The sequence below is a fragment of the Mytilus galloprovincialis genome, chromosome 9 (genome assembly GCF_965363235.1).
Source record: "Mytilus galloprovincialis chromosome 9, xbMytGall1.hap1.1, whole genome shotgun sequence".
NCBI lineage: Eukaryota > Metazoa > Mollusca > Bivalvia > Mytilida > Mytilidae > Mytilus > Mytilus galloprovincialis.
The window spans coordinates 21939659-21964634 of record NC_134846.1 but is presented as its reverse complement, the minus strand read 5'-3'; the positions used below and the strand labels follow the sequence as shown (position 1 = coordinate 21964634).

The window sequence follows — 24976 nt, the reverse complement described above, 5'->3', positions numbered from 1 at the left end:
ACTACATGCTTTTTACGTCAAAATTCCAACCGGACGTCCATGCGTATTTTTACATTTAATGAAACCAAACTATGGCAAGGGTTTTATTCCCGGAATGGAGAAAGTCCGAGGATTACCATATGTATATGATTTAGTCAGGTAGGTTGACGACAAACCTTGGGGTTCAGATGTCATAACTATACATTACGATAAACCATGCTGGTTTACAAACATAACGTAATATAATGCGTAAAACATCGGTTGTCTATGTGAAACGAAATTGCATACAATGAGGCGGTCAAATGGAAGAATTATAACTACACGTAAAATCGTATATATGGTATAAATGGGTATACATGCACATTTAAGATTTCTACTTGATACGACATCCATACAAGTCTTCATATGATATAGAATATCATGTATTTAATTATGCCATATATAACCAAACTAAATTGGTATACTATGAATTGGTACGACATTTATTTTTGTTATGGTACGAAATAGGTATGGGACGAAATTACACTATATTTGCAAATACATGATAAGAAAAAAATCTAGATAGTAAATTTAACAGGCATCTAAACCCAAGGTAGTTTAAAAGTTCAAGGTAATTCTACACAATCTGCACTTTATACGAAATATAATAAAGGTAAAGTTTTTCAATATTGTATGTTTTTTATCGGTTAAATAATCCGAGAGTGATATATTATTTCAAGATGATTTTTGTTCATTTGAAATGTTTTATTTTTTTAGAAAAACAAATTTTATGCACATGCAGCAGTTTATCACAAATCACCACACAGGTAACTATCTTATATATAACTCTTGTTATAGTGTCATATATTTTCGTTTATGCAGACACACTAAGTGATAACATATAACGCAAACTCACCCCATCTTTTTATTTTTATATTGAATTTTACAATAATTTACGATTGTCTTATATTGATCCTTTTGTTTGTCTATATTTAAATACACTTGGGTTTCTACCTACTGAATAGATTATCATTAATCAATACACATAAGGTTAACACTACATTAAATTTTCCTTTTTTTCTTCAATTTTTTCTTCAGAAAAAAATGAATCTTTCATTCGGAAAAGAAATGCGTGAAAAAGGTTTCACTTTAAAAGAAGGTATAACTTTTGTGAATCATGGAGCATTTGGTGCAGTGCCGAAACAAGTTCAGGAGGCCCAAAGGAGGTGATTTTTTTAAACAAAGTTTCGTTGCCTGAATGGAAACTAGCAAAGTATTTAAGCTTGTTTAATACTTTTCTGTCCGTTAATTATAAAACAAAAACCAAGCATTTAATTTGTTTAAACCATGCAAAGTATTTAATCACATCAAATTTGATGTAAAATAGATTTATAGAAAGCAATATTTTACTTGAGTAGTATAACCCCCTTGTGTCGGTACCTCATGCTAACATGGAACGTACTTGTAAAGATCGTTCATGAGACAAAATTCGAAGAATCAAAAATAAAAAAATATTAAATTCCAGGAATGGAAAAATCTTGTTTTGTTAATCTGAAAGTCACATCTTTACGATAACTTGAGCATTATCGCTACTTTTATTAAATAGAAATATCGAAGAAATCTTTAAATGCGCAAAGTACTGTTACAATCTGCATGATTTGTGAAGTTATATTATATAGAAAATCTTAAATACTTGAGTGGTACTGTACATGGTTTTTGTTGTCGAGTTTCAGGCTTATGGATGACATGTATGAATTACCTGATTTGTGGGGTAATAAAACAGAGTCCAAAAAACTTGAAGAGGCGACAACGGCATTAGCTGGGTTTGTCAAAGCAGACTCAGACGATTTTGTTTTTGTACAGAACACAACAACAGGTAATAAGTAAAATAAAAACAAAGAACTCCAAGACAAATTCAAAACAGAAAGTATCTCAGACTAATCAAATGTCAAAATCAAACAATCCAAACACTTTAAACGGATGGAAACCAATTGTCATATTAATTCCTAACAATGTACCAGCATTGCCTTACATAGAAAATAAACTTTTCACAGTATGACAGTTGCATAGAATTTCACTTTATTGACAGCTATGTTCAAAACAAAACAAACAGACACAATAGATAAACATGTCAAAATTTGAGGACCAGCAGTACTATAAAAGTCTTGTCAAACGTAAATCCATAATACTTGAGGAGGAAAAAAAACATGAATAGCACAATTTACATACTATGCGTAATTTGTTGGGGTTTCTGCACATGCATTGACAGCGTGAAATATTAGTCGAGAGCCGCAATGTGAACCTTCTTAGCGACTGAGAGTTTCATATTTTGTCATATTTGTATCCATACACACACAAAAAAGCCTGATAAGCGTGCTTTTTCTTGCGAAAAAAAAGAGACGCCAACGTTGAGATAGCAAGCCAACGACACAAAATTAAATCCATCAGACTTCTAGAAGTTAATATACTAGTATTACTGTAAAGTCATCAGCAAAGGGAGTTGCTTATGAGATTGCACACACAGACCAAATAGGTACGATAAACATATCTTATCTGAATTTCGACATACAGATATTGTAACATAGCAGTCGCTCGACACAATTTGAAGCTGCTTTGAATTTCGAAACTTCTGGCTGATAAGTCAAGATAGAATGAAATTCAAAACAGTGTAGCTGTGGCCATTGATTGACACATTAAAATCATCCATTGACTGGGACAATTTACGTGAACGTTTGTCTGTAACGACCACTGTTCACGACGTACCTACGATAGACATTTAAACTGTGGGGTCACCAAAGGTTTCTTAACGCTTTTAATTATAAAATAATTCGAAAAATTAATCAGGAATAACTTTTGTGTTTTGATTTATATAATTGATATAAATCAAAATATCGTGTTATCTATGATTAATTTTTCGAATTACTTTATTTAGGTGTTGAGAACCTTTGGTGACCCCATAGTTTAAATGTCTTTAAAAATTACATAGTGAGCATTGGTCGTTACATACAAACGTTCACCTAAATTGTCCCAGTCAATGGATGGTTTTAATGTGTGAATAAATGGCCACAGCTACACTGTTTTGAATTTCATTCTATCATCTTCAGAAATAGAAGAGGAAGACATTATCTTATGTAATGCCTATTTACACATGTTTGAAGACATTATAAGATTGCATATAATGAATAAAAGTATGAAGAGTTTCTAGGATAACTATTTTTTTTACTTAGGTGTCAACACTGTACTGAAGTCGTTAAGGCTGAATCCAGATGACATTATTCTGTACACTGATATGGCGTACTGTGCAATACAATACACTTGTGAAGAACTTGTAAAACATTCAGAGTGTAAAGGTATAGTATTTGTAATATTGTGAAAGTTCACACACGTGTCGGCAATAAAAAAACACATGTAAAGAACATGTTAAACATTCAGAGTGTAAAGATATAGTATTTGTCAGACTATAAAAGTTCATACACATGTGCAATACATGTACTATACACGTGCGAAGAGCACGTAAAACATTCAGAGTGTAAAGGTATAGTATTTGTTATACGGTCAAAGATCATACACATGTGCAATACAATACACTTCTGAAGAACATGTAAAACATTCAGAGTGTAAAGGTATAGTATTTGTTATACGGTCAAAGATCATACACATGTGCAATACAATACACTTCTGAAGAACATGTAAAACATTCAGAGTGTAAAGGTATAGTATTTGTTACACGGTCAAAGTTTATACACATGTGCAAGACAATACACGTGTGAAGAGCTTGTTAACCATTCAGAGTGTAAAGTTATAGTATTTGTAACCCGCTAAAAGTTCACACATATGTGCAATACAATACACGTGTAAAGAGCATGTTAAACATTCAGTGTGTAAAGATATAGTATTTGTCAGATGGTAAAAGTTCAAACACATGTGCAATATATGTACAATACACGTGTGAAGAGCACGTAAAACATTCAGAGTGTAAAGGTATACTAGTATTTGTTACACGGTAAATATTAAGATCATACACATGTGCAATACAATACTCGAGTAAAGAGCATGCTTAGCATTCAGAATATAAGGTTGCACGGCCAAAGATGATACACATGTGCATTACATTACTCGTCTGAAGAGCTGGTCAAAATATGTAAAATACCCTTACTTTATCGGTAATTCGTATATTTTCTCTTTGATTTTACTGCCTATTATTTTCGAGTATCAACGTAATGTAATTGCTGTATCACTGAAAATATTATGCAATACATTATGTGACGTCATAATAACCAATAAACAGTTTCGTTTTTGATACTGACTATAACGGGCTCGTCTAGATATTCCACATGATATAGTCAGTATCAAAAACGAAACTACCTATTATTCTATATATATTATGCATAGTTACTCTATTACCTTTCACGAAGACACGCGCTCAATTGTGCGCTTTATTTAAAATTTGGATGGTTGTTATGTTGTTGTATATCAGTATGTATGGTCAAACTATGTTTCTGTTTGAAGAGAAAGTTGTTCCCCTTTTGTCAGTAATTTGTATTTTTGTTTGTGGCGTCATCTTTGTCTGATTAAAATGTAGAAATGGAAGCTGATGTGTTTTTATATGTCCGTATGTAATCGCCTCCATCCATGCTATCAGAGCTATTCCCCTAGTCTGTAATAATGTACATGACGTCATAATTTTTTTTGAATTTGAAATTTAATCAATAATAAATTAAACTAGATTTGTAATTGCTAGCAATAACGGATGGCACCCTCGTCCCCCCATTGCCAGGCGAGCGGCAGCCATTTTGGAAATTCCAAAGTCAAAGAGTGCATCTACACTTGCAAATTATCATTTTTGCAAAATTTCATTGAGTAAATTTGGAGCATTTTGAAATTTTGAACAATTTTGCTGTTTCCATGGTTACGGCGGCCATTTTGGAAATTCCAACTTCAAAATGCAACTCCGCACATGCCAGTCACTATTCTTGTAAAGTTTCATCCAGTTTGCAGTACTTAATTTTTTTTGGAAATTTTGAACATTTGTGCTGCAACCATGGTTACAGTAGATAATTCCAAAATTCTAAAAGCGTACATCTCATTGCCACATGTCATGTTATATATCAATACAGTTTCATTTACTTTGGTGCACTACTCTCTGAGAAAATGCTGATTTTATGCATTTTTCCATAGGGTCAATGCAAAACTTGGACCCTGTTTCCATGACAACGGCGGCCATTTTGAACTATCCAAATATTGTCTTGACACCTTGGCATACTGGAGAACATTTTCATAAAGTTTCATCCAGTTGGATCTTATAACGAAAGAGTTCGAATTTTTGATATTTTAGCTGTTTCCATGGTAACGGCAGCCATTTTGAAAATTCCAAAGTCAAACTGGAAATCAGCACGTGCCAGTTAACATTCCTGTAGAGTTTCTTCCAGTTTGGAACACTTTGATTTTTTTCGCATTTGTGCTGTTTCCATGGAAACGGCGGCCATCTTTTACCATTCCATAGCAAGGTGCACAACTTCAAATGGGGTTCCTCATTATAGTTGAGTTCCATAAACATTGGTCCGTTCAATTCTGAGAACTCGCGCGGACAAAATGTGTGGAAGAAAAATAAAAATAACAAGTAATCCTGTGTTAGGATGCTAACACAAAAGTCACCAAAACGGACCCCAAATCGTTTGTTCTGCGGTATCAATGATGCCAAATTACCTATGTGTAAAGTTTCATTAAATCGAATGGATTTTGATATTTTAACATTTTTGCCGTTTCCATGGTTACGGCGGCCATTTTGGAAATTTTGAGGTCAAAAGTAATGTCTACATATGGTAAGCAACATTTGTTTTAAGTTTCAGCATTTTGAAATTTTTGGACATTTTTGCTGTTTCCATGGCAACGGCGGCCATTTTGAAAATTCGAAACTCAAACGTTTAGTCTACATACATTAGGCAACATTTGCTATAAGTTTCAATAATTTTGAAGCATTTTGAAGTTTTTCATATTTTTGCTGTTTCCATGGTAACGGGGGCCATTTTGAATATTCCAAAGTCCAACCCCCACTGTAATGTGTTCCCTCCATAATTATATACAATCATGTACCATTTAATGTCTCTAGAACTAATTTGACATTGATGTTCTGGAATGTTCCATAAAAATTCACCCCCCTAAAATTATGCCAAGGAGACCCCCGACTGAAATAAAATTAGTTCCAAGTTGAAGCTGACATGTGTCTCTAAATATTCATGAAAGAAAATATAATACCATCTACTCTATTTACAGCAGAGAATTGATGAAATGCAAAAAAAAATTGACCCCACCCATCTTTGAGCCCCCCTAATTATGCCAAGATGACACCCTGGTATCATGGACATTGGGTTCTGCAACCCCCATGATGCAGACCTATACCCAGAATAAATATAAATTTTCCATCCTGTACTGCTTCCCAAAAAATGGTAGGACAGTTTAAGGGGTCAGAAAGAGAAGAATAAGAATAATAATAATAAGAAACGATACAAAAACAATAAGTCGCCAAAAACTCCGTTTTGGTGACTTAACTAGATTTGTAATTGCTAGCAATAACGGATGGCACCCTCGTCCCCCCATTGCCAGGCGAGCGGCAGCCATTTTGAAAATTCCAAAGTCAAAGAGTGCATCTACACCTGCAAAGTCATCATTTTTGTAAAATTTCATTAAGTTTGGAGCATTTTGAAATTTTGGACAATTTTGCTGTTTCCATGGTTACGGCGGCCATTTTGGAAATTCCAACTTCAAAATGCAACTCCGCACATGTCAGCCACTATTTCTGTCAAGTTTCATCAAGTTTGCAGCACTTTATTTTTTTTGGAAATTTTGAACATTTGTGCTGCAACCATGGTTACAGTAGATAATTCCAAATTTCTAAAAGCAGACATCTCATTGCCACATGTCATGTTATATATCAATACAGTTTCATTTACTTTGCTGCACTATTCTCTGCGAAAATGCTGATTTTATGCATTTTTCCATAGGGTCAATGCAAAACTTGTCCCTACTTTCCATGACAACGGCGGCCATTTTGAACTATCCAAATATTGTTTTGACATCTTGGCATACTGGGTCACATTTTCATAAAGTTTCATCCAGCTGGATGTTATAATGAAAGAGTTAGAATTTTTGATATTTTAGCTGTTTCCATGGTAACGGCAGCCATTTTGAAAATTCCAAAGTCAAACTGGAAATCATCTCATGCCAGTTACCATTCCTGTGGAGTTTCTTCCAGTTTGGAACACTTTGAATATTTTCGGATTTTTGCAGTTTCCATGGAAACGGCAGCCATCTTGACCATTCCAAAGTCAGGTGCACAACTTCATATGCTGGTCCACATTATGGTATAGTTCCATCAACATTGGTCCATACAATTCCGAGAAACTGTGTGGACAAAAAGTGTTGAAGAAGAATAATAAAAATAAGGAAAAAAAGAAACGTACAATAACAATACGTCACCCCAACTCCGTTGAGGGTGCCATAACTAGAATTGCCATTGCAAGCAATAGCGGATGTCACCCTTCCCCCATTGCCACTAAGCAGCAGCCATTTCAAAACAATTTAACAGTGAATGCAGATCTATGAATTGCAATATATCTTTCTATAAATTTTCAGTACATTTAGACCATTGTAAAAAGTTTCATATTTCTGCTGTTTCCATGGCAACGGCAGCCATTTTGAAAATTCCAAAGTAAAAAATCTCATCTATACATGCCAGCTAACGATAATATTAAGTTTGATTAAGTTTGGAGCATTTCGAAAATATTTGACATTTTTGCAGTTTCCATGGCAACGGTGGCCATTTTGAAAATTCCAACTTCAAAAGTCTGATGCAGTCTTGACAGTCAACAATCATATTAAGTTTCATTAATTTTGGAGCATTTTGAAATTTTTGAAATATTTGATCCTGTATCCATGGTAACATAGTAGTTCCAATGATTGTCAAAATCATTCAAAACCTGGATATAGTGGACAACTATATTGCATTAAAATTTGATGATTTTAAGTTCAAGCATACCAAAGTTATTCACCAAACCCGGAAGTTTTTGGAGCATTTTGACCTTTTTGCATTGTTTCCATGGAAACGGCAGACATTTTGGAAATTCCAACGCCAAATTCCACATCAACCAAAGTTGCTCATCGTTATGCTAAAGTTTCAAAAAATTTGGAGCATTTTCATAATTTTGAAATTTTTGGTGTAGTTTCCATGGCAACATAGTAGTTCCAATGATTGCCAAAATCATCCAAAACCAGTATATGGGTGGCACCTTCATTGTATAAAAATATAATGATTCTGAGTTTAAGCATCTCCAAATTATTCACAAAAACCAAAAAGTGGAATTTTTCACAATTGTTCCGTTTCCATGGAAACGGCAGCCATTTTTTATGGTCTTAGACCCTACTGCAACCCGGAATTTTGTGTTCCCTATTATACTTAACTATCATTAAGATTGGTTCCATTGGCTCCGAGAAAAGTGGCGGACAAAATAGTTGGAAGAATAATAATAATAACAAAGAAACAGAGGAAAAGCAATATGTCACCCGACATTGTCGATCGGGTGACATAATAAGAAAAAAAAGAAACGATGAATAACAATATGTCACCCCAACTCCGTTGAGGGTGCCATAATAACACATAGCTTACATGATGAAACCGTAGATTGTGAGCCTTCGAAAGGGTAACAATTTAATATCGGTGTAACAATCTGCTCGTTCACCCTCGGTTTATCGAGAAAAATGATCGGAAAAGAATAATTGACGGTGTTCAAGGTTTGATACAAATGTATAAGTCAGCTATACCGTTTTATGCGTTTTAAGATTCATCTCTCAACAACTTCCTGTAAACCGAGGAGTTATGGTATCATCTGTGAGCAGTTACTGTAGCTCGCAGCTTCACTTGTTAAATACATCTTTATACTTTTATTTGCAGGTGTCAAAACACACGCTCTTTCATTTGAATTCCCCATTAAAAGCGAGAACGACGTAATTGAGGCTTTTAGAAGTTATTTTAGCAAGAACAAAAATGTAAAAATTGCTATAATAGGTAAGACAATTATGAGAAGAATAAGTTCTGTATTGCTTGAACAAGTGTAATAGAGTTTAAAACAAAGAAAATTTTCAAAAGATGTCTGTACATAAATGTTGCATTTGGTTAAAACGATATATATATATTTTAGGTGTCAGACCACCAATTACTCCCTCCAATTTAGAACGTACTATGTAAAAGTAGCCCTACTCTGACACAAAATAGTGCTTTTAATGTCCTTGTTTACTTAAACTAACCAACAAATTTGCAGAAATGAAACTTTTGGTGAAAGAGAAATATATCTAGATCATTTTAAGCCAAAATTTACTTGTCTATGAGTTTGCATTAAAAATTGAGGATTAATGCGCTCCATAGTATACTAATTTTAGATTTCCAGAAAACCAGGTTTTTGTTTTGGGGTACCTCTGTTTGAAGGTCAGTTATTTTGTTAGAAGGCTTTAAGTTTTTAGGTATGGTGAAAATTGGCATGTAGAAAGCTGATACATGTACAATTAAGGATATACCTGGTTTCTATGAAGTTAAACTTAAGGTAAAATATTTAGAAAGGTGTGAAAATTGCAAAATTTGGTTGAACAGATAGGGATTTTTAATTGGTGGTCTGACACCATTAATAAGACGGATAATTGAGATTGAAAGTCAATGTTGAGAATACGTCAATAAGACATCAAGTTGACAACCCAACAAAGCAGTTTACAATTAATCATGTAGTCGTCCAGTCGCCTCATAATGTTTAACATTGCACATATATGTCGTTATATGACATTGCTATATTCCTGATATGCATGTGATATTTGCCACTGGACGTTTAAACGCTGATTCAGTCATAATTCTATCTAATGTGTTAAATTAATTCATAGATTTTAGATAACCTTCAAGTTGGTGATTACAATATTTGACATTTTTTTATTTGTTTCATAACATAGAACATATTTCAAGTCCACTTTCTGTAAGATTGCCAATAGAGAAATTGATTCCACTCTGCAAGGAGTATGGAGTTCTCAGCCTTATAGACGGTGCTCATGCGCTTGGGCAAATTCCACTGAATCTTCGAGAGCTTAACGCAGACTTTTATACAGGTAAATAATAACAGAGTCTTTTTAGATAAAGGTAATAAAACGATTTTTTTTTTAATTTCCTAAATAGTTGAATTTAAAAACTAAACAGTTATTATACAGTAATGTTGTTCAAGAAAAAGACGTGAATATTATATTGTATGCAATTTGACCTTCGCGACCTTGAAATATTCATATTTGATCCTTACAAGTCTTGTGTAGCTATTTTTATACTTTAGTAAAACTTTTTTTATTTAGTACTATCATATGCATTTAAGTAATCTTTTTCCGTCTATGAAGAAACATAGCGGGCGGGTTATTTTAAAGTGTGCACCACATTTTTGATGTTATTTCGAATAGACAGAAACAATATTATAGTCATTCCTTATGATTTAATTTTAAGCAGCGATAAATCATGAAAAACGTTGTTGACGTCACTGTCACGTGATAAAAATTATGCTTATGAGCTGATAGACAAAACACTGTCAGCCAATCAGAAGACGCTTTACATCCAAAATTAAAATATGATCTGTAAAAAATCTTTCAACTGTAAACAAAGTTCCCACGTTTTTGGTTCTGATGATCAATAATTAAAAGTGACATTGGTATACAACAATTATCAGTTGAATAATAATGATAAAATAAAGTTATATTTCACATCAGACTCCAAATAAAAAAAGAAGAGAGAGTATGAAAACCAATTATGTAATATGATTAAAATTATATGAAAAAGATTGATCTTAAACAGAAAGCGCTAACTTATCACAAGAAGAACGATCACATATTACAAAAGGTAACAATAATGCTAGGAGCACGACAACTCGTGTTGATTAGTCTAGTTTTCTATGTTGTGTCTTGTGTACTTTTATTTGTCTTTTTATTTTTTAGCCATTGCGTTGTCAGTTTGTTTTCGATCTATAGGTTTGACTGTCCTTCTGGTATCTTTCGTTCCTCTTTTAGGGTTAAAGCTATACAACAAATAAAAAAAAGACCAATCATTAGATACATACCGTATGTTTTTTCTTTCAGGAAATCTTCACAAATGGTTCTACTGCCCGCGAGGATGTGGATTTCTCTATATGAAGAAAATTCACAAGGATTGGGTGAAACCGCTCGTAACATCATTTCGTTATTTTGAGGGGTTCCACAATATGTTCCATACTCAGGGCACACGTGATACAAGTGTCTTCTGCGTTGTACCGGAAGCTATTAAATTCTATTCAGACATTGGTGGTTATGTAAGTACATGTATAATAAATTGCTTAACATTTTGATTCAAAGTTTTCGCTTTGTTGCTTTTTTTTATTATTTTGTTTATGTATTAAATTAGGAAAGGTTAATATCTCAAAACCGTTTTAGTCAGTCATGGTGAGTTTATTGATTGGATAATTACGGTCATACCATGTTCGTGTTTGCATTATATATTATAAGTTGCTTAAATTGTATAAATTTCAAGATTTTGATAGAGTCTTAATTTGAATTGACATGATTCATTTGACATCGTGCTCTTACCGAGGAAGGATATCTGTTATCCGAAACATCTAGTAACATAATGTTCGTTTTATTGTTCTTTTGGTGTTGTACCCTTTTAGACTTGTTATATATATATACAGTTGTGTATGATAAGTTATATGGTTCACTATTGACCCCCTACGGATCCATAGAGGGTTAGTAAAATTCATTAGGGGGTCAGTAGTTAACCGTATAACGAATTTATCGCACGCAACATTTTTCTGCTGCATTCTGTTGAAAAAAAAGCGAAACACAACAAAATTAATAGATGACGTCACCATTAACGGGTCATGAACCCCCTATGAAATTTACTAACCCGGGTTGAGTTCAATATCGTAGCAGCTACGTAGCCGCTACGTAGCTGCTATCTATATCTATGTAACAACTAGTATATAGCTACACGTTCAATAGTGAAAATCTACGTAGCGCTACGTAGCCGCTACGATATTGAACGCAGCCCTGTATACAGTCTCATAGGGGGTCACCACGTGACGGCGTTAAACAAATCACAACGTGATAATTTACTCGCGGTGCGATAAACATGTATATGCATTTGATTACAAGGAGACAAAGATAAACGATAATTTGACACCAACACAAAAACAATGTAGTCAAAAGCAATTTAACTGTAAATACGGACAAAACAAAGAGTGTTGTATTTCGAAATGGTTGAAAGCCCGTAACTGACCATTTTTATTTCGAAGGCCAAGAACTTGAAATCGTCAAATCATACGTATACCTAGGTATGCTGCTACAAACACTTCAATGGTAAATTTGTTCAAACTCAAAAAAGAAAGGCACAACAAGGAGCTAGAGCTCTATCATCTTTAATCAACTCGATGAAAAGAGTATTCATTGGTCCAAGTCAACAGTGTTTTAGTATAGTATGGTTGGATCCGTTCTGAACTATGCGTCCGAGGTGTGGGGATTTCATCGGGCCAACGAAGTAGAATATGTTCATAATCGTTTATGTCGATAAACTGTACTGACTTTGTTTTTATGTGTTGAACTCGGGCACTTCCCGATGTGTATTTCAAGAAAATATAGAACTGTTAAATTTTGGTTGCATTTAATCAAGGACCAACCAAATATTGGGTATGATGTATATAAATTTTTATGTATTGATGCAGCTAATGGCAAAAACAAATTAGGCATCCAATGTAAGAGACCTTTTGTTTAGTTTAGGTTTGAATTATATATGGATTAACCAAGATCACATAAATGTGTCATTTGACCTTAAATCACGTATCAACGGTCAATATTATCAAAGCTGGTATGCTACTATTAATCCTTGTGAAAAACTGTCTATCTATAAATGATTCAAACTAGATTTTTGTATGGAGAATTATTTACAATATGATTTTAATACCAATATACTTACAAAACTACGTAGTTGAAGCTTGAAATTATATTTAGAAACAGGTCGCTTTACAATATTCTTAGAGTCAATCGTATTTGTAGATGTTGTAAAAATGAATAATATTGAAGATGAATATCATTTTTGTGTTGATTTGTCCTGCATATAGAACACTTAAATGTTTTTTTTCTCCCAAAGTATTATTGTTCATGGCCAAATATACGAAAGCTATTTTTTTCTGTTACAAGCTGGGTCAAAAACCTTAACTAAAAAACTATGTAATTATCGTAAAGATGCATGGAAACTAAGATCGCAAATTAACAGTTAATATGTTATTCATGTTATTATAAGTTATCTCTGCATTATTTAATTTATTTAATTGTTCTCTGTATTCTGTCATATTTGACATATATGTATTTACCTTGTATTACTCTAGAGCAATTTTGTTGCTAATGCAATAAAGATTCATTCAATTCAGAACTCCATATACAATCTTCACCTATAAAAAGATGTTTGAATAGTATAGCAAGCTCTTGATTATCCAATGCCTCTACAAGTTGTGAATAAATTTGAAAGAATCAAAAAGAGGTCATGCACGCGTTTTTAAATCCAAATTCTCCAAAAAAGGAAAAAGAAAGCCTTTTTTAACTAATGATTTCATTTTATATTTAAAGGAAAAGATACACAACTATGCAGCCCCATTGATAGAGAAAGCTGCAAGTATGTTAACCTCTGCATGGAAAACGAACACCTTAAACATACCGAAATCAATGGAGCCCCCATTTATGAGACTTGTTCAACTACCACAACAAAAAGAACAATTGACAGACGTATGTACATCTTAATAAAACTTCGGTTATAGAATAAAGAAAAAAAAAAAAACAAAACAATGTCCCCCGCGTTGCACATATTTTCATTTATCGAAGCTACAAGATGAATAATTAAAAAATACACTTTCCTTGTTCTTTAAAATTGTTCACAAATATCTCAAAGGGACATAACTGTTTAAAAAAATAATTGATCGGCTCGGACTTTTAAATTCGTCTAAGATATTGCTGATATAAACCTATAATACAAGTATCATAAATCGGACAAGAATTGTACACAGGAGAGCAATCACTGTTTCATATAACTAGTATTTCCAAGGGGAATAACTCTTTTAAAAATAATTAATGGGCAATGATTCTCAAACTCGTCGAATAAATTCCTGATATAAACCTACAATATAAGTTTCATATAAAACACATCTGACAAGAATTATACACATAAGAGCGCTAACGATACAATTTCCTTATAATAAAAGTATTGAAAGAAAATGATTTACGAACTCGTCAGAGACATAAAGTCTGATATAAACCTATATAAGTTTCATAAAAATCTGACAAGAATTAATCCCATAAGACCTTCACCCTTACCAGAATCAAAAGTGTTATATCCCAACATGTATGGAAAAGTACCCAAGAAATCGTATCAAATTCTTGAGGATTTACGATTATGATATTTGTAAACTTATCCCTGGAAATGTTTCAAACAGGCATAAGAACTACATGTAGTTCATCGCTGAATTCATTAATATTCTCTGTTTGATTCTTAAAATAGTTTGTTCAATAATAACTACTTGTTACTAGATGATCTTAGATAAACGTAAATTTTCACTAACCCTGTAGACAAAATTTATCAGTATTTCTTTACGAAAACAATATGACATTTTCTCACAATACCAAAACTTGACTCTAAATGGAATATTAAACATATTATTTTTTAGGAAGGCAAACAAAACAAGATCGTGGATAACATCATCAGAAACAAAATTGCTATTTATCCTGTAATATTTGGAGAACACACCTATTTACGAATTACAGCAAACATTTACAATACTGAGGAAGATTACAAGAAGCTATGTCAGATTATAGAAGACGGACTGTTTTAAAAAGGAACATCGATTGAGTAGGTCAACTGTTAGGTGTGTGCTCCTAGAATGATAACATCTGTTGCTTACTCGACTCAGTTTTATATTGGTAAATGTTTGTGTATTGATATGAGTACTCTTGTTGACTGTTTTACAGTGCATATCAGTTTTAAATATCATGCCTATATTAATTGTCATTTTTTGTAAAACATATGGAAACTAGATTATCTGTAAGACATTCGATTTTTAAATGACTTGGATTAAAATTCAACGGATAACACCAAGAAATATTGATACATGTAGAAGATTTCAATTCAATGTGATTTCATGTTTATATATGTGTTATTTTCTTATTGTTATTTCAAGATTTCAATATTTCTGTTATATTATGAAGTTAACTTATTTTACAAGTTAATGTCCTTTATCCCAAGTGGGAGTGCTCCGTACAATGTGTACAACGGAAGAAGAAGCTACCTGTACAGAACAGAACAGAACATCATGCATGTAGCGTTTGACCTTCGTCTTATACGGGAGTAGACTCCTAGGCGGGAGTGTAAAACTTCTCGGCTATTGATGAATAAAATATTTATTGGTTTTTGTCATATGGTCTAAACATACATTTATCCTACGGTACATAACGCTACAGGGATAATTCTGTAAAAGTCAGATGAACGTTTTAATCTTTTTTTCCTTTGAAGCTTCTTAAGGATGACTTTTTTGTACTTAGGTGAGGTAAGGTAATTAAAACATTAAGAAATTAGGAAATTAAAATTGATACTTTAAGCCGGTAGAGCATCAATTAAGGATAAAGATAAGCTAAATATATTGATAGGTCATGGACCTCCTTTTCTAGATATTTGAGATTTAAAATATGGCGGGAAAAGGCTGACTCGAATTTTTACCTTAAGTTTTTTTGCATTGGTATTATTTGGGTCTCAAAACAAAAGAAAGAAAATCAAGAATATTTTAAAATTTTGGTAAATGACCTTTCATGAGCTATTTAGTCTTATATGAAAAAATAAATGGGTGTTATTGGTCAAAATATTTTACATTGTATTGTATGGAAAAACACCAAGGAGTCCGAACATTTAACCCTCACCCAAGTACATCCTTAATGATCAAAATAAAGGTTTGTCAAACTACACTACTATATATCCAATGCATTTTTTTCCCGCTAAAGTGTGTGGCCAAGTGTTTTGATTTTTTTTTATATTTTGTCAAAAGGGTCAAATTAATATTTCTCAAAATTTTAGAATATTAAAAGAGCCGAACTCATTTTATCAACTGTGTGAAGGTGTGTAATGATCTATGATACCACATCACATGTGATATTCAGATTTCAACGCATTTCATTAAATTCCAAATTGACATCCTTTTTTTTTTTAGATCTTGTAATTTAGTAATAATATAAAAGAAAACGCCCCAAATCTCTATTGAAAAAGAGTAGCTGTAAATTTGTCTCCTACAGTTTATAAGGGAAAATTAAAATGATTATCGTAACCTCAGTTCGTATTTAACGACGAATTTAAACAAACGGGACCTGTATTGCAAGGAACGGGATCTATTATTGATTTTTTTGGTTATTTTTATTTCAATATTAAAATTATTAAATAGCATGTGTTGTTTACCTGAATACATGAGCATCTTAACCAACTACTAGCAGATGAATATTCCATTTAGTTCAGTAGTGTCAGAGGAATTTTTTTGATTAATAAATGACGGTTAACGACGACAGATGCAACGTTATGGCAAAAGCTATCATTGACCCTTTAAGCCAGGTCTGATCAAATAAACAGTATGTTTAATTTCATTACAAGCATTCAATTTGATATATATTTAACAATCAAAATTTCGAGTCAAGGGCGGATCTCCCAAATATGATGCAAAATAAAACATTTAAGATAGTAAGGTTCTGTAATCAGCACTAGGGTGATACTCGTTATTATCGAATGGTTATCATCTCCATACTTTCTGATTGTGTAAGTATAAAAGTTTACATTCCTCACTGCATCTGTACTATGTTCGATTGAGGGAGTGAACTAGAAAAATACGAGGTTTTGTTATGTTTATGTCCCGGAAATCATAAGTCATCTTCTTTACCTTTTCTTCTTTAATTTTGAATTAATTCGAACATTTTGGTTTATTCAAATTTGTTTGAATTTTTCCTATCTCATTTAAATTATTCAAATTCAAATGTTGAATTGTTCAAATTCGATTTGAATTATTCGAAGTCAATTTGAAATATTCGAGCACATAAGGGTCATGTAAAACATTTTTGAAAAAGTTCGCCTTAAAGGAAAATTGTATTATCCTCTTTTTATGAATATTCATTATATTTAAACTCCTACTATAAGACTTTAACCTACACTGCGTAATTTTACTTATGGATTTGTATTTATAGATGTATTGGTTTTAACTTTTAATAATACTTAGTAAACCATATTTACCAATGACATAGTAAAATTATTACAATGGAAAAATCATTTAAATTTTAGCCAGCATTTACATGATTATAGATGTATTTACAATAGATATTTAAACGTAAATTCCTTGTATAAACAAACTTTGAAATACACAACTTTTTAACAGGTCTATAATATAATAATATAAGAAGGATAGGTACCTAATATGTGTAATGAATATCTTAAAAAATGGTAGGTTTTTTACTCTATTTTATGTTTATTAACCCGAACATGCTTAGTACGTTGCCGGTGTCTATTATTGAACTTTAATATTACACATAACATCATCTGGTCAAATAGTCATGAGCCAAAATGGATACTGCTTTCTCTGCTTTTAATAAAATCATGTCCTGTCAACGCTAAAAATGTCAATGCTGAATAGCAGTGTTGTTTATATTGAACCTTGCCAATTGCCGTCCATGGATAGTTGTATCACGGTTCATATCATCTCTCTTTTAATATTGATACCGGAAGTAGAAATCAAACATGAAATTGTCACCATGAAGCTTCTTTTAGAGCAAACACACAAACATTCAAATTGAAATTAAGGGGGTAGACCTTGGTTCAGGGACATAACTCTTTAAATCAGTAAAGCGTTTGTAAAAGTCAAGTTCATCAATGTATTTTAAGCATTTACCTGAAACAGATTGAAAATAATCTATGTAACCTAGAAGCTTAGAATATATTTTTGAAAATGGTTGACACAAACTATATATTTTTGAAAATGGTTGACACAAACGTACTGATGATTTTAAGAGTTATTTCCCTTAACCTAGGTCTACCTCCTTAAATGTTCTTAAATAATTATACGTGTATATGTATTCATTAGTGTCATTTGTTCTATTCATTCGACCATCCCTTGCCCTTCAGGATATACATGTTATATCATGAAAAAGGAGCTATTTTGAGGTTCTTTCTTTGATATTTTATTGTAAAACAAATAAATGTAAACATCCCAACTAGTCGGCACATAATTTATTTATGTCGATAATTGCTTGGTACGGAAGCGTATTAGGGACATAGTAAAAATAAAACTTTTTTTTCAAAGACGATATTTTGACATTTCAAATCTCGAAATTTTGGGTTTTTCTAAGTACTTTTAAAACTTTGATGGGTGAAATTACACTGTAAAAAATTTGCATCCAGAATTTTAAAGGAAAGTAGTGATTTGGTCCAGCTAAAAAAAGTTTAAAATTAGCAGTTCGGTAGCTGTCAAAAGAATTCAAGACGCCCTAAACATAAAATTGTCCATATATTGAGTTAGAGCAGATGAATTGTTCGTAAGATTTTGATATAATTTGTCCCAAAAGTAGTTCAACACACTGTAAAAGTTTCTTTGAGAAAACGCAGGTGAGACTTTTTTTATTTTCATTTTATGTTCTAAAAGAAATGCGCTACGAAATAATTGTGGTCTCGGACCTAATACGCTTCCTTAGTTTGGTAAATATTTGAACGATACTACATTTTTTATTTAAAAATCGTTTACGTTCAGTGACAAATGATTTCATGCATATTTAGGACGAGATGAGCATTTTTGCAATCTTGGTTGATGAAACAACGAACCAATGATTTTAATTATTTAATAAACATGTACAATTGTATTAAAATTGTATGTAAAATACATCTGTGCACTTTTGTGCAGTCGGTTAACATGTCTCATTCGCCTTTGTTTTCTCTAGTATCTGCCGGACTCTGTAAACACGTTATCAATTTCATGCGTCGGAGGCTATTCTGGATTTACATTCATCAATAACGCTGAAAGCCGAATACTGGATCGCCAAATATGTATAAAGTTCGTCAACTACGTTGAAAAGCTATACACCAAAAGAGACATAAGCATAGCCAAATCGATTTAAGGCCAACTTTGAGCATTCTCGAACAATCTTGACGGCTTTATACATACATGCATAAGATATAGATCAACCAGAGAAGGGAGTTCAAATAAAAAGTCTGTCCTTAAAAAAAAACAGTCATTAGACAGTCTTTAAATAAAGTGCTTCACTTCTGGAACCGTTTGGTCAATTTAGCTGGTACGAATGAATGTACTTTTCGTGGCCTAGACAGTTGGAATAGTTAGCTATTCTCTTCATTGTCAATAATCGCAAAAAAATGTCAAATATTTCTGTATCGTTTAAAGCGAATTGAACCTTCATACTAACTTTCTTAATCCAGTTACCTATCTCAAAGATCACAAATGTCTCTTCATAATACGTCCACGGTAGAATCTACGCAGAGATTAAACCATTGAAACTTTAGAATCTACGCATGCACCATTGAATGAACATTTTTGTCCTATCTTTTTTTTAAGGTGTAATCTCTGTTCTGTCTTTTTATTTTCCCCTCTATTCGGTCCTGTTTTATTATTTATTCATCTTGCCTTTTTGACATAAATTGTCACCCTGCCTTTGTTTTTGGCAAAGTGTCTCATCCTGCCTTTTTTCATCCTAGCACCCCTTACCGAAATCAAAGGAGGGTAGCTCCCTTACGCAGTATGCATGAAACTTGATTCAAAATAATAGGAAAGATTGATTTGGAATTCTTGACAAACAGTTCTTGCGACGGACGGACAGGAGTAAGGACAGACGGGCAGACTTATATATACATGTATAATTACGAGTAAGAGAATAATTACAGCTTTTTGCCACCATAAGCTGTTCACACGATCGACAACGTTATTTTCTGAAAATTAAATATATTGCATTGTAGCAGAGCTTTATATTTAATCAAATTATCTAGTATATTTAATGACTCTACCGTTCAAAACTGTATACCTCCTTATTTTGATAACATCGAACCACTTATTATTTCATACACTTACAAAAAAAAAACCGCAGAAGATAAATTTCTAATTATACATGTAAGTCAGTAACATCAGACGAGTATGTAGAAAATAATACTCCCTTAACTTGAAACTGTGAATCGTCGAAGTTTAGATATAACCCCTATAGCCATGTTATCACAGAGGACCTCAATGTCGTTCAGGACAGAGAGGTTAAAAACTTTTTAAAAAAGGATCGAAATATCGTCCTCCGTCTAAAATAGACCGGAAAAAGTGTCGTCCAGTCACCAAAACTGCCCGTTCCTCGTTTTGTAAAAAATGGTGTAAACGGGAAAAATCTGATAAAAGATCTCTTGAGTCTTTTTTAAAATAAATGTATGAATGTTGTAGATAATAGAATATCACATTTTAAAAATAATTTAGAAGTTAATAATAGAGTACATAATACGCCTATTTCTAGAATAAGAAATAAACCTCAAAAACTTTCAAAGCGGTTTGTGTTTGTTCCGGTCGACACAGCAGCCAACAATATGGTGGTGGTGGTGGCATGATGTAAATACTACATGGACATTTTTAAGAATGAAATTTTAAATTCATCTACATTCAAGTCCATACGCTCCACGGAGAGTCATCATATAGTAAACAAACATATCATAACCACACCAAAGCTTAAGGCTTCTAAACATTTAAAGGTCCCTTCTAGATGTATTGGTTACCTAAACTACACACAAAAACTTTTAAATATCGTTTCATCTTGGCCTCTAGTAAGTGTTCTACAACTAATATTTCATTGCTTTTAACAAGTTCCTTAACCATGTTAACTACTATCAAAGAGCTTATCATAAACTATTGTAATAAAGTATATGAACATAGTGGAATTAACTATTTTTGGAGTGTAAAACACAGTTTTGATTTTTCTACTCTTTTCACTACACTTCCACACTATCTTATCAAACAAACGTTTTTATATCTAATTTAATGGTAGTTAGGTAAATCTGAAATCAAATATATTTACTGCAACTTGTTTAAAGCTTTTTTCTCTAATGAGAAAGGTAAATATGAATGATATATTTACTGGAGGTGCGATGAGATAAAATGTGAATGATATATTTACTGGAGGTGCGATGAGATAATTGAAGCTGTTAACTTTCTCCTTGATAATATTTATGTACGTTCCGGCAACACAATTTATCGACAGGTTGTAGGTATTCCTATGGGCACGGACTTACTGTCCTTTCCTAGATTTAGATATTTCGGTCTTAAACTGGAAGCTCCACACTAAAAGTTACGACAAAAGGGACAATTGTTCGTTCCCAAATTGTTAATTTTCCATTTTTAGGTGGTGATGTTCCTTTGGCACCATCTTACGGTGTTTATATTTCACAGCTCGTTCGCTATGCCCGTGTCTGTTGTGACGTTTTTTATTTTAACGAACGTAATCTATGTATTACTGGTAAATTATTAAGCCAGGAATTTCGTTACAAGATAATTAAATACTGTTTTTATTGGTATGAATATTGATTTTGTTATCAGTTAATTAAAAGCCAACTAAAAATATAACTTGTATGTATAAATCTACACATTCATGGATCTACAATCTGTCGATACCTGTATTTTGGCATTGCACAAGGTCATGTTTTCTCTGACTGTTTTTGACGTCTTCACACGAAATCCATTGGATGTTGAATGTGAACGGATTGATAATTTAGTATTAGATGCATGATTTTTTTTTATTAATTGTTAGATGCTTTGAACTAGCTGTCAGTTAACTGCGAGTACTCTCAAATCTGTACTTTGTGTCTTTTTGTTGTTCGGATGTACAAGTACCTGTCCACGTCCACTTGTATTTTTATCCGTCTGATGAGTTAAGCCTTTTTCAACTGATTTTTATAGTTCGTTCGCATGTTGTACTATTATACCACTGTACCAGGTTAGGTGAAGAATTGGGATCCCGCTAACATATTTAACCCCGCCATATTCTGTATGTGTGTGCCTGTCCCAAGTCAGGAGCCTGTAATTCAGTGGTTGTCGTTTGTTTATGTGTTACATACATGTATTTGGTTTTCGTTAATTTTTCGTACATAAATTAGGCCGTTAGTTTTCTCCTTTTAATTGTTTTACACTGTCATTTCGGGGCTTTATATAGCTTACTATGTGGTATGGGCTTTTCTCATTGTTGAAGGCCGTACCGTTACCTTAAATTGTTAATTTCTGTGTCATTTTGGTCTCTTGTGGAGAGTTGCGTCATCGGTATTATACCACATCTTTTTTTTATATATATATATATCAACACCAGTGTATGTTTTAAAGCTGGGAAATCATTATAAATACCCTATAAAATTGTTAAACAGATAATAATAAATTTGAATTATGAAATATTTTTAAGTTTTTGTCATCAATTTATTGCATATTCTGCTGCTTTTGAGAACATGTTTGTTTTATATATTTCAGGTTATGGATGGTGTAGTAGATGCATTGCGGTATCCATAGTTACTGCAATTTTCTTTATAATTTTTGAATACAATTTGTACTATATAACAGAGGAAAATGTTTCATCTGAAAACCAGATACACATGTTAATGCCGAAACCGAAGCAATTTAAAATTAAACATAAGATATGTCCAATGTTTGAATGTGGAACATGTGGAATTGGTAATGCAATATTCCAGTTCGCTTCAGCTTTTGGTATAGCCCTCCACCATAACATGACACTAGTTATCACAGAGAATGAACTTTTTAACAAAATATTTGATATCAATGACAAGAACATACAAAAACATAAAAACAGGGATATTTGTGATAGAATGCCGATTATAACAGAAAATTTTGGATGTTGTGCTTACGACAGCAAATTCAGGAACCTTAACTCATCACATGATTATAGACTTGGACATTATTTGCATTCTTGGAAATATTTTCATGGTTACGAAGAAAAGCTAAGAAAAGTGTTGGTGTTTAAGCGTCATCTTCTGACTTATTCAGAAAATGTTATCAAGAATTTGCTATTAAAACACGGATTTCGTTCAAAATCAGATGCTATAACTGTAGGTATACATGTTCGTCGCGGTGATATGATTCAAAAGTTTAAACGCGGTTACAATGTTGCTTCGAAAAATTATTTTACCAATGCTGTTAGTTATATGTATTCGAAATTTAATAAAACCATTTTATTTATTATTGCTTCCAATGATAAAGAATGGACTTCAAAGAATATCATTTCAAACAAAGACTTGAAAGGTTACAAGTTTGAATTGCTGACAAATAATAAACCGGAAGTAGATTTTACGATTCTTTCAAATTGTGATCACGTGATAACATCCGTTGGAACATTCGGTTGGTGGATGGGATGGTTAGCAAATGGATTGACATTATATTATAAATGGCCTGCCAGACCAAATACATTTGTTGGTTCTCAATATAATAAGAACTTCACTGATTTCTTTTATACTGATTGGATAGGAATTTCTTAGCAAATAAAAAAATACAAATGAATTATAATAATCATCGGACAAGAGACCACAATTAATTCCTCTATCATTTCTTTATAATGTTTTGTCGCATTAAAACAAATATCCCTTTTTTTGTCATTTTTTTGTGTGTTTGTTATGTACAGTACAAGTCCAAAAATACATCCAATTTTCAGAAAAATTGCATATATACATCATACAAATTTGGCCAATACACATCCATACCCCTATCGGCAAGTCAAGAGATGTTCCGACAACTGTAAATATAACCTTTCTGCACCTGGCCTAACCACTCTTTTCATATTAAAATCAGTTAAAATAATACACCCAAAAGTTTATTTCAGCTCTCTTCTTTCATTTCACCTTAGAAAAAACTAAGAAATGTATGAGGAAGGGAAAGAAAAAAAGAAAGAAAATATACACTATAATTAAAGGGAACTAATATATTCGTGGACAAACAATAAGCGGGATCAATAATTGTGGTCTAGGGCCTATTAGGGCCAAACTTGACAAATCCCAATAAAACTTTACATGATTTAAGCTTCAAGTAATATGAGACAGTTTAAAAAGTTTCAATGCCATATGATATATATTATAGAAAATGTGGCATTTTTTATATCTTAACTTAGGTTGCTGAGTTGTGACGTTGAAATAGAACAATTTCAAATTTCAAATTTTGGCTTAAAAAATCCCCAAACAACAACAAATTGCACTTTTTAATGTCTCAATGTGTAAGATATTATTAAAAGTAAATATAGCATACTAAATGTATTAGACTTATAAGGAAATGACAAAAAGTTAATTTTATATGACCCTGTGCCAAAATATAGAGGTTTTCAAATGAAGCGGTTAAGTTAAACCAAAACCTTGTACATATCATAAATATTCTTTTCATGTAAATATAAGTTTCAAATAGCATATCACATGAGTATGACATGGTTTTAAACAATGTTAAGCCTAAAAAAACAAGTTGTCATTTAAGGCCGTTCCCAATATTTCAATATTAAATTGCATATAAATGACACGAAAGATGGAAATATGCTTTTTTTGCTTAAATCCTAAGGCTTGCTGAGATATGATTATATATGAAGCCTAGATGTAACAAGACTGCCGAGTTTCTTTCAACTATATATATGTAGACAATATGGTTTGATCCAAAGTTTATAAACATTACTGTTTAAAATCTGCATGAAATGTTAGCCTCAAAAAGCCAATATTTTAACCACCATTGCAGCCATCAAACTGAAGAAAATATAAAGGTTTACTTGAATTACCCCATTCAACGGGTTAGTGAGTGCATTATTGAATGGATTTAACAAAGTTTTTCATAACTTTTTGACTAATATCTAATCATGTTTTATGTAAGATGGTTTGCGCATCATTTTTGTTTGTTTGTAATTTCATCTATTCTCTATT

General features: G+C 32.4%; 2 protein-coding genes across 2 annotated transcripts; both read left to right on the top strand.

Moving 5' to 3' along the window:
• The first annotated feature begins 573 nt into the window (after positions 1–573).
• LOC143044622 (uncharacterized) lies at positions 574–16468 on the top strand. The gene is made up of 10 exons (XM_076216684.1): positions 574–631; positions 736–785; positions 1057–1184; positions 1692–1834; positions 3186–3308; positions 8906–9019; positions 9946–10098; positions 11104–11312; positions 13618–13773; positions 14709–16468. The coding sequence occupies exons 3-10, from the start codon at positions 1063–1065 to the stop codon at positions 14871–14873; spliced, it is 1185 nt and encodes a 394-aa protein (XP_076072799.1). The 5' UTR covers positions 574–631; positions 736–785; positions 1057–1062; the 3' UTR covers positions 14874–16468.
• A 517-nt stretch (positions 16469–16985) lies between these two features.
• LOC143044623 (galactoside alpha-(1,2)-fucosyltransferase 1-like) lies at positions 16986–23674 on the top strand. The gene is made up of 2 exons (XM_076216685.1): positions 16986–17506; positions 22545–23674. Exons 1-2 carry the CDS (start codon positions 17488–17490, stop codon positions 23561–23563), a joined length of 1038 nt encoding a protein of 345 aa, XP_076072800.1. The 5' UTR covers positions 16986–17487; the 3' UTR covers positions 23564–23674.
• Positions 23675–24976: the final 1302 nt, after the last annotated feature.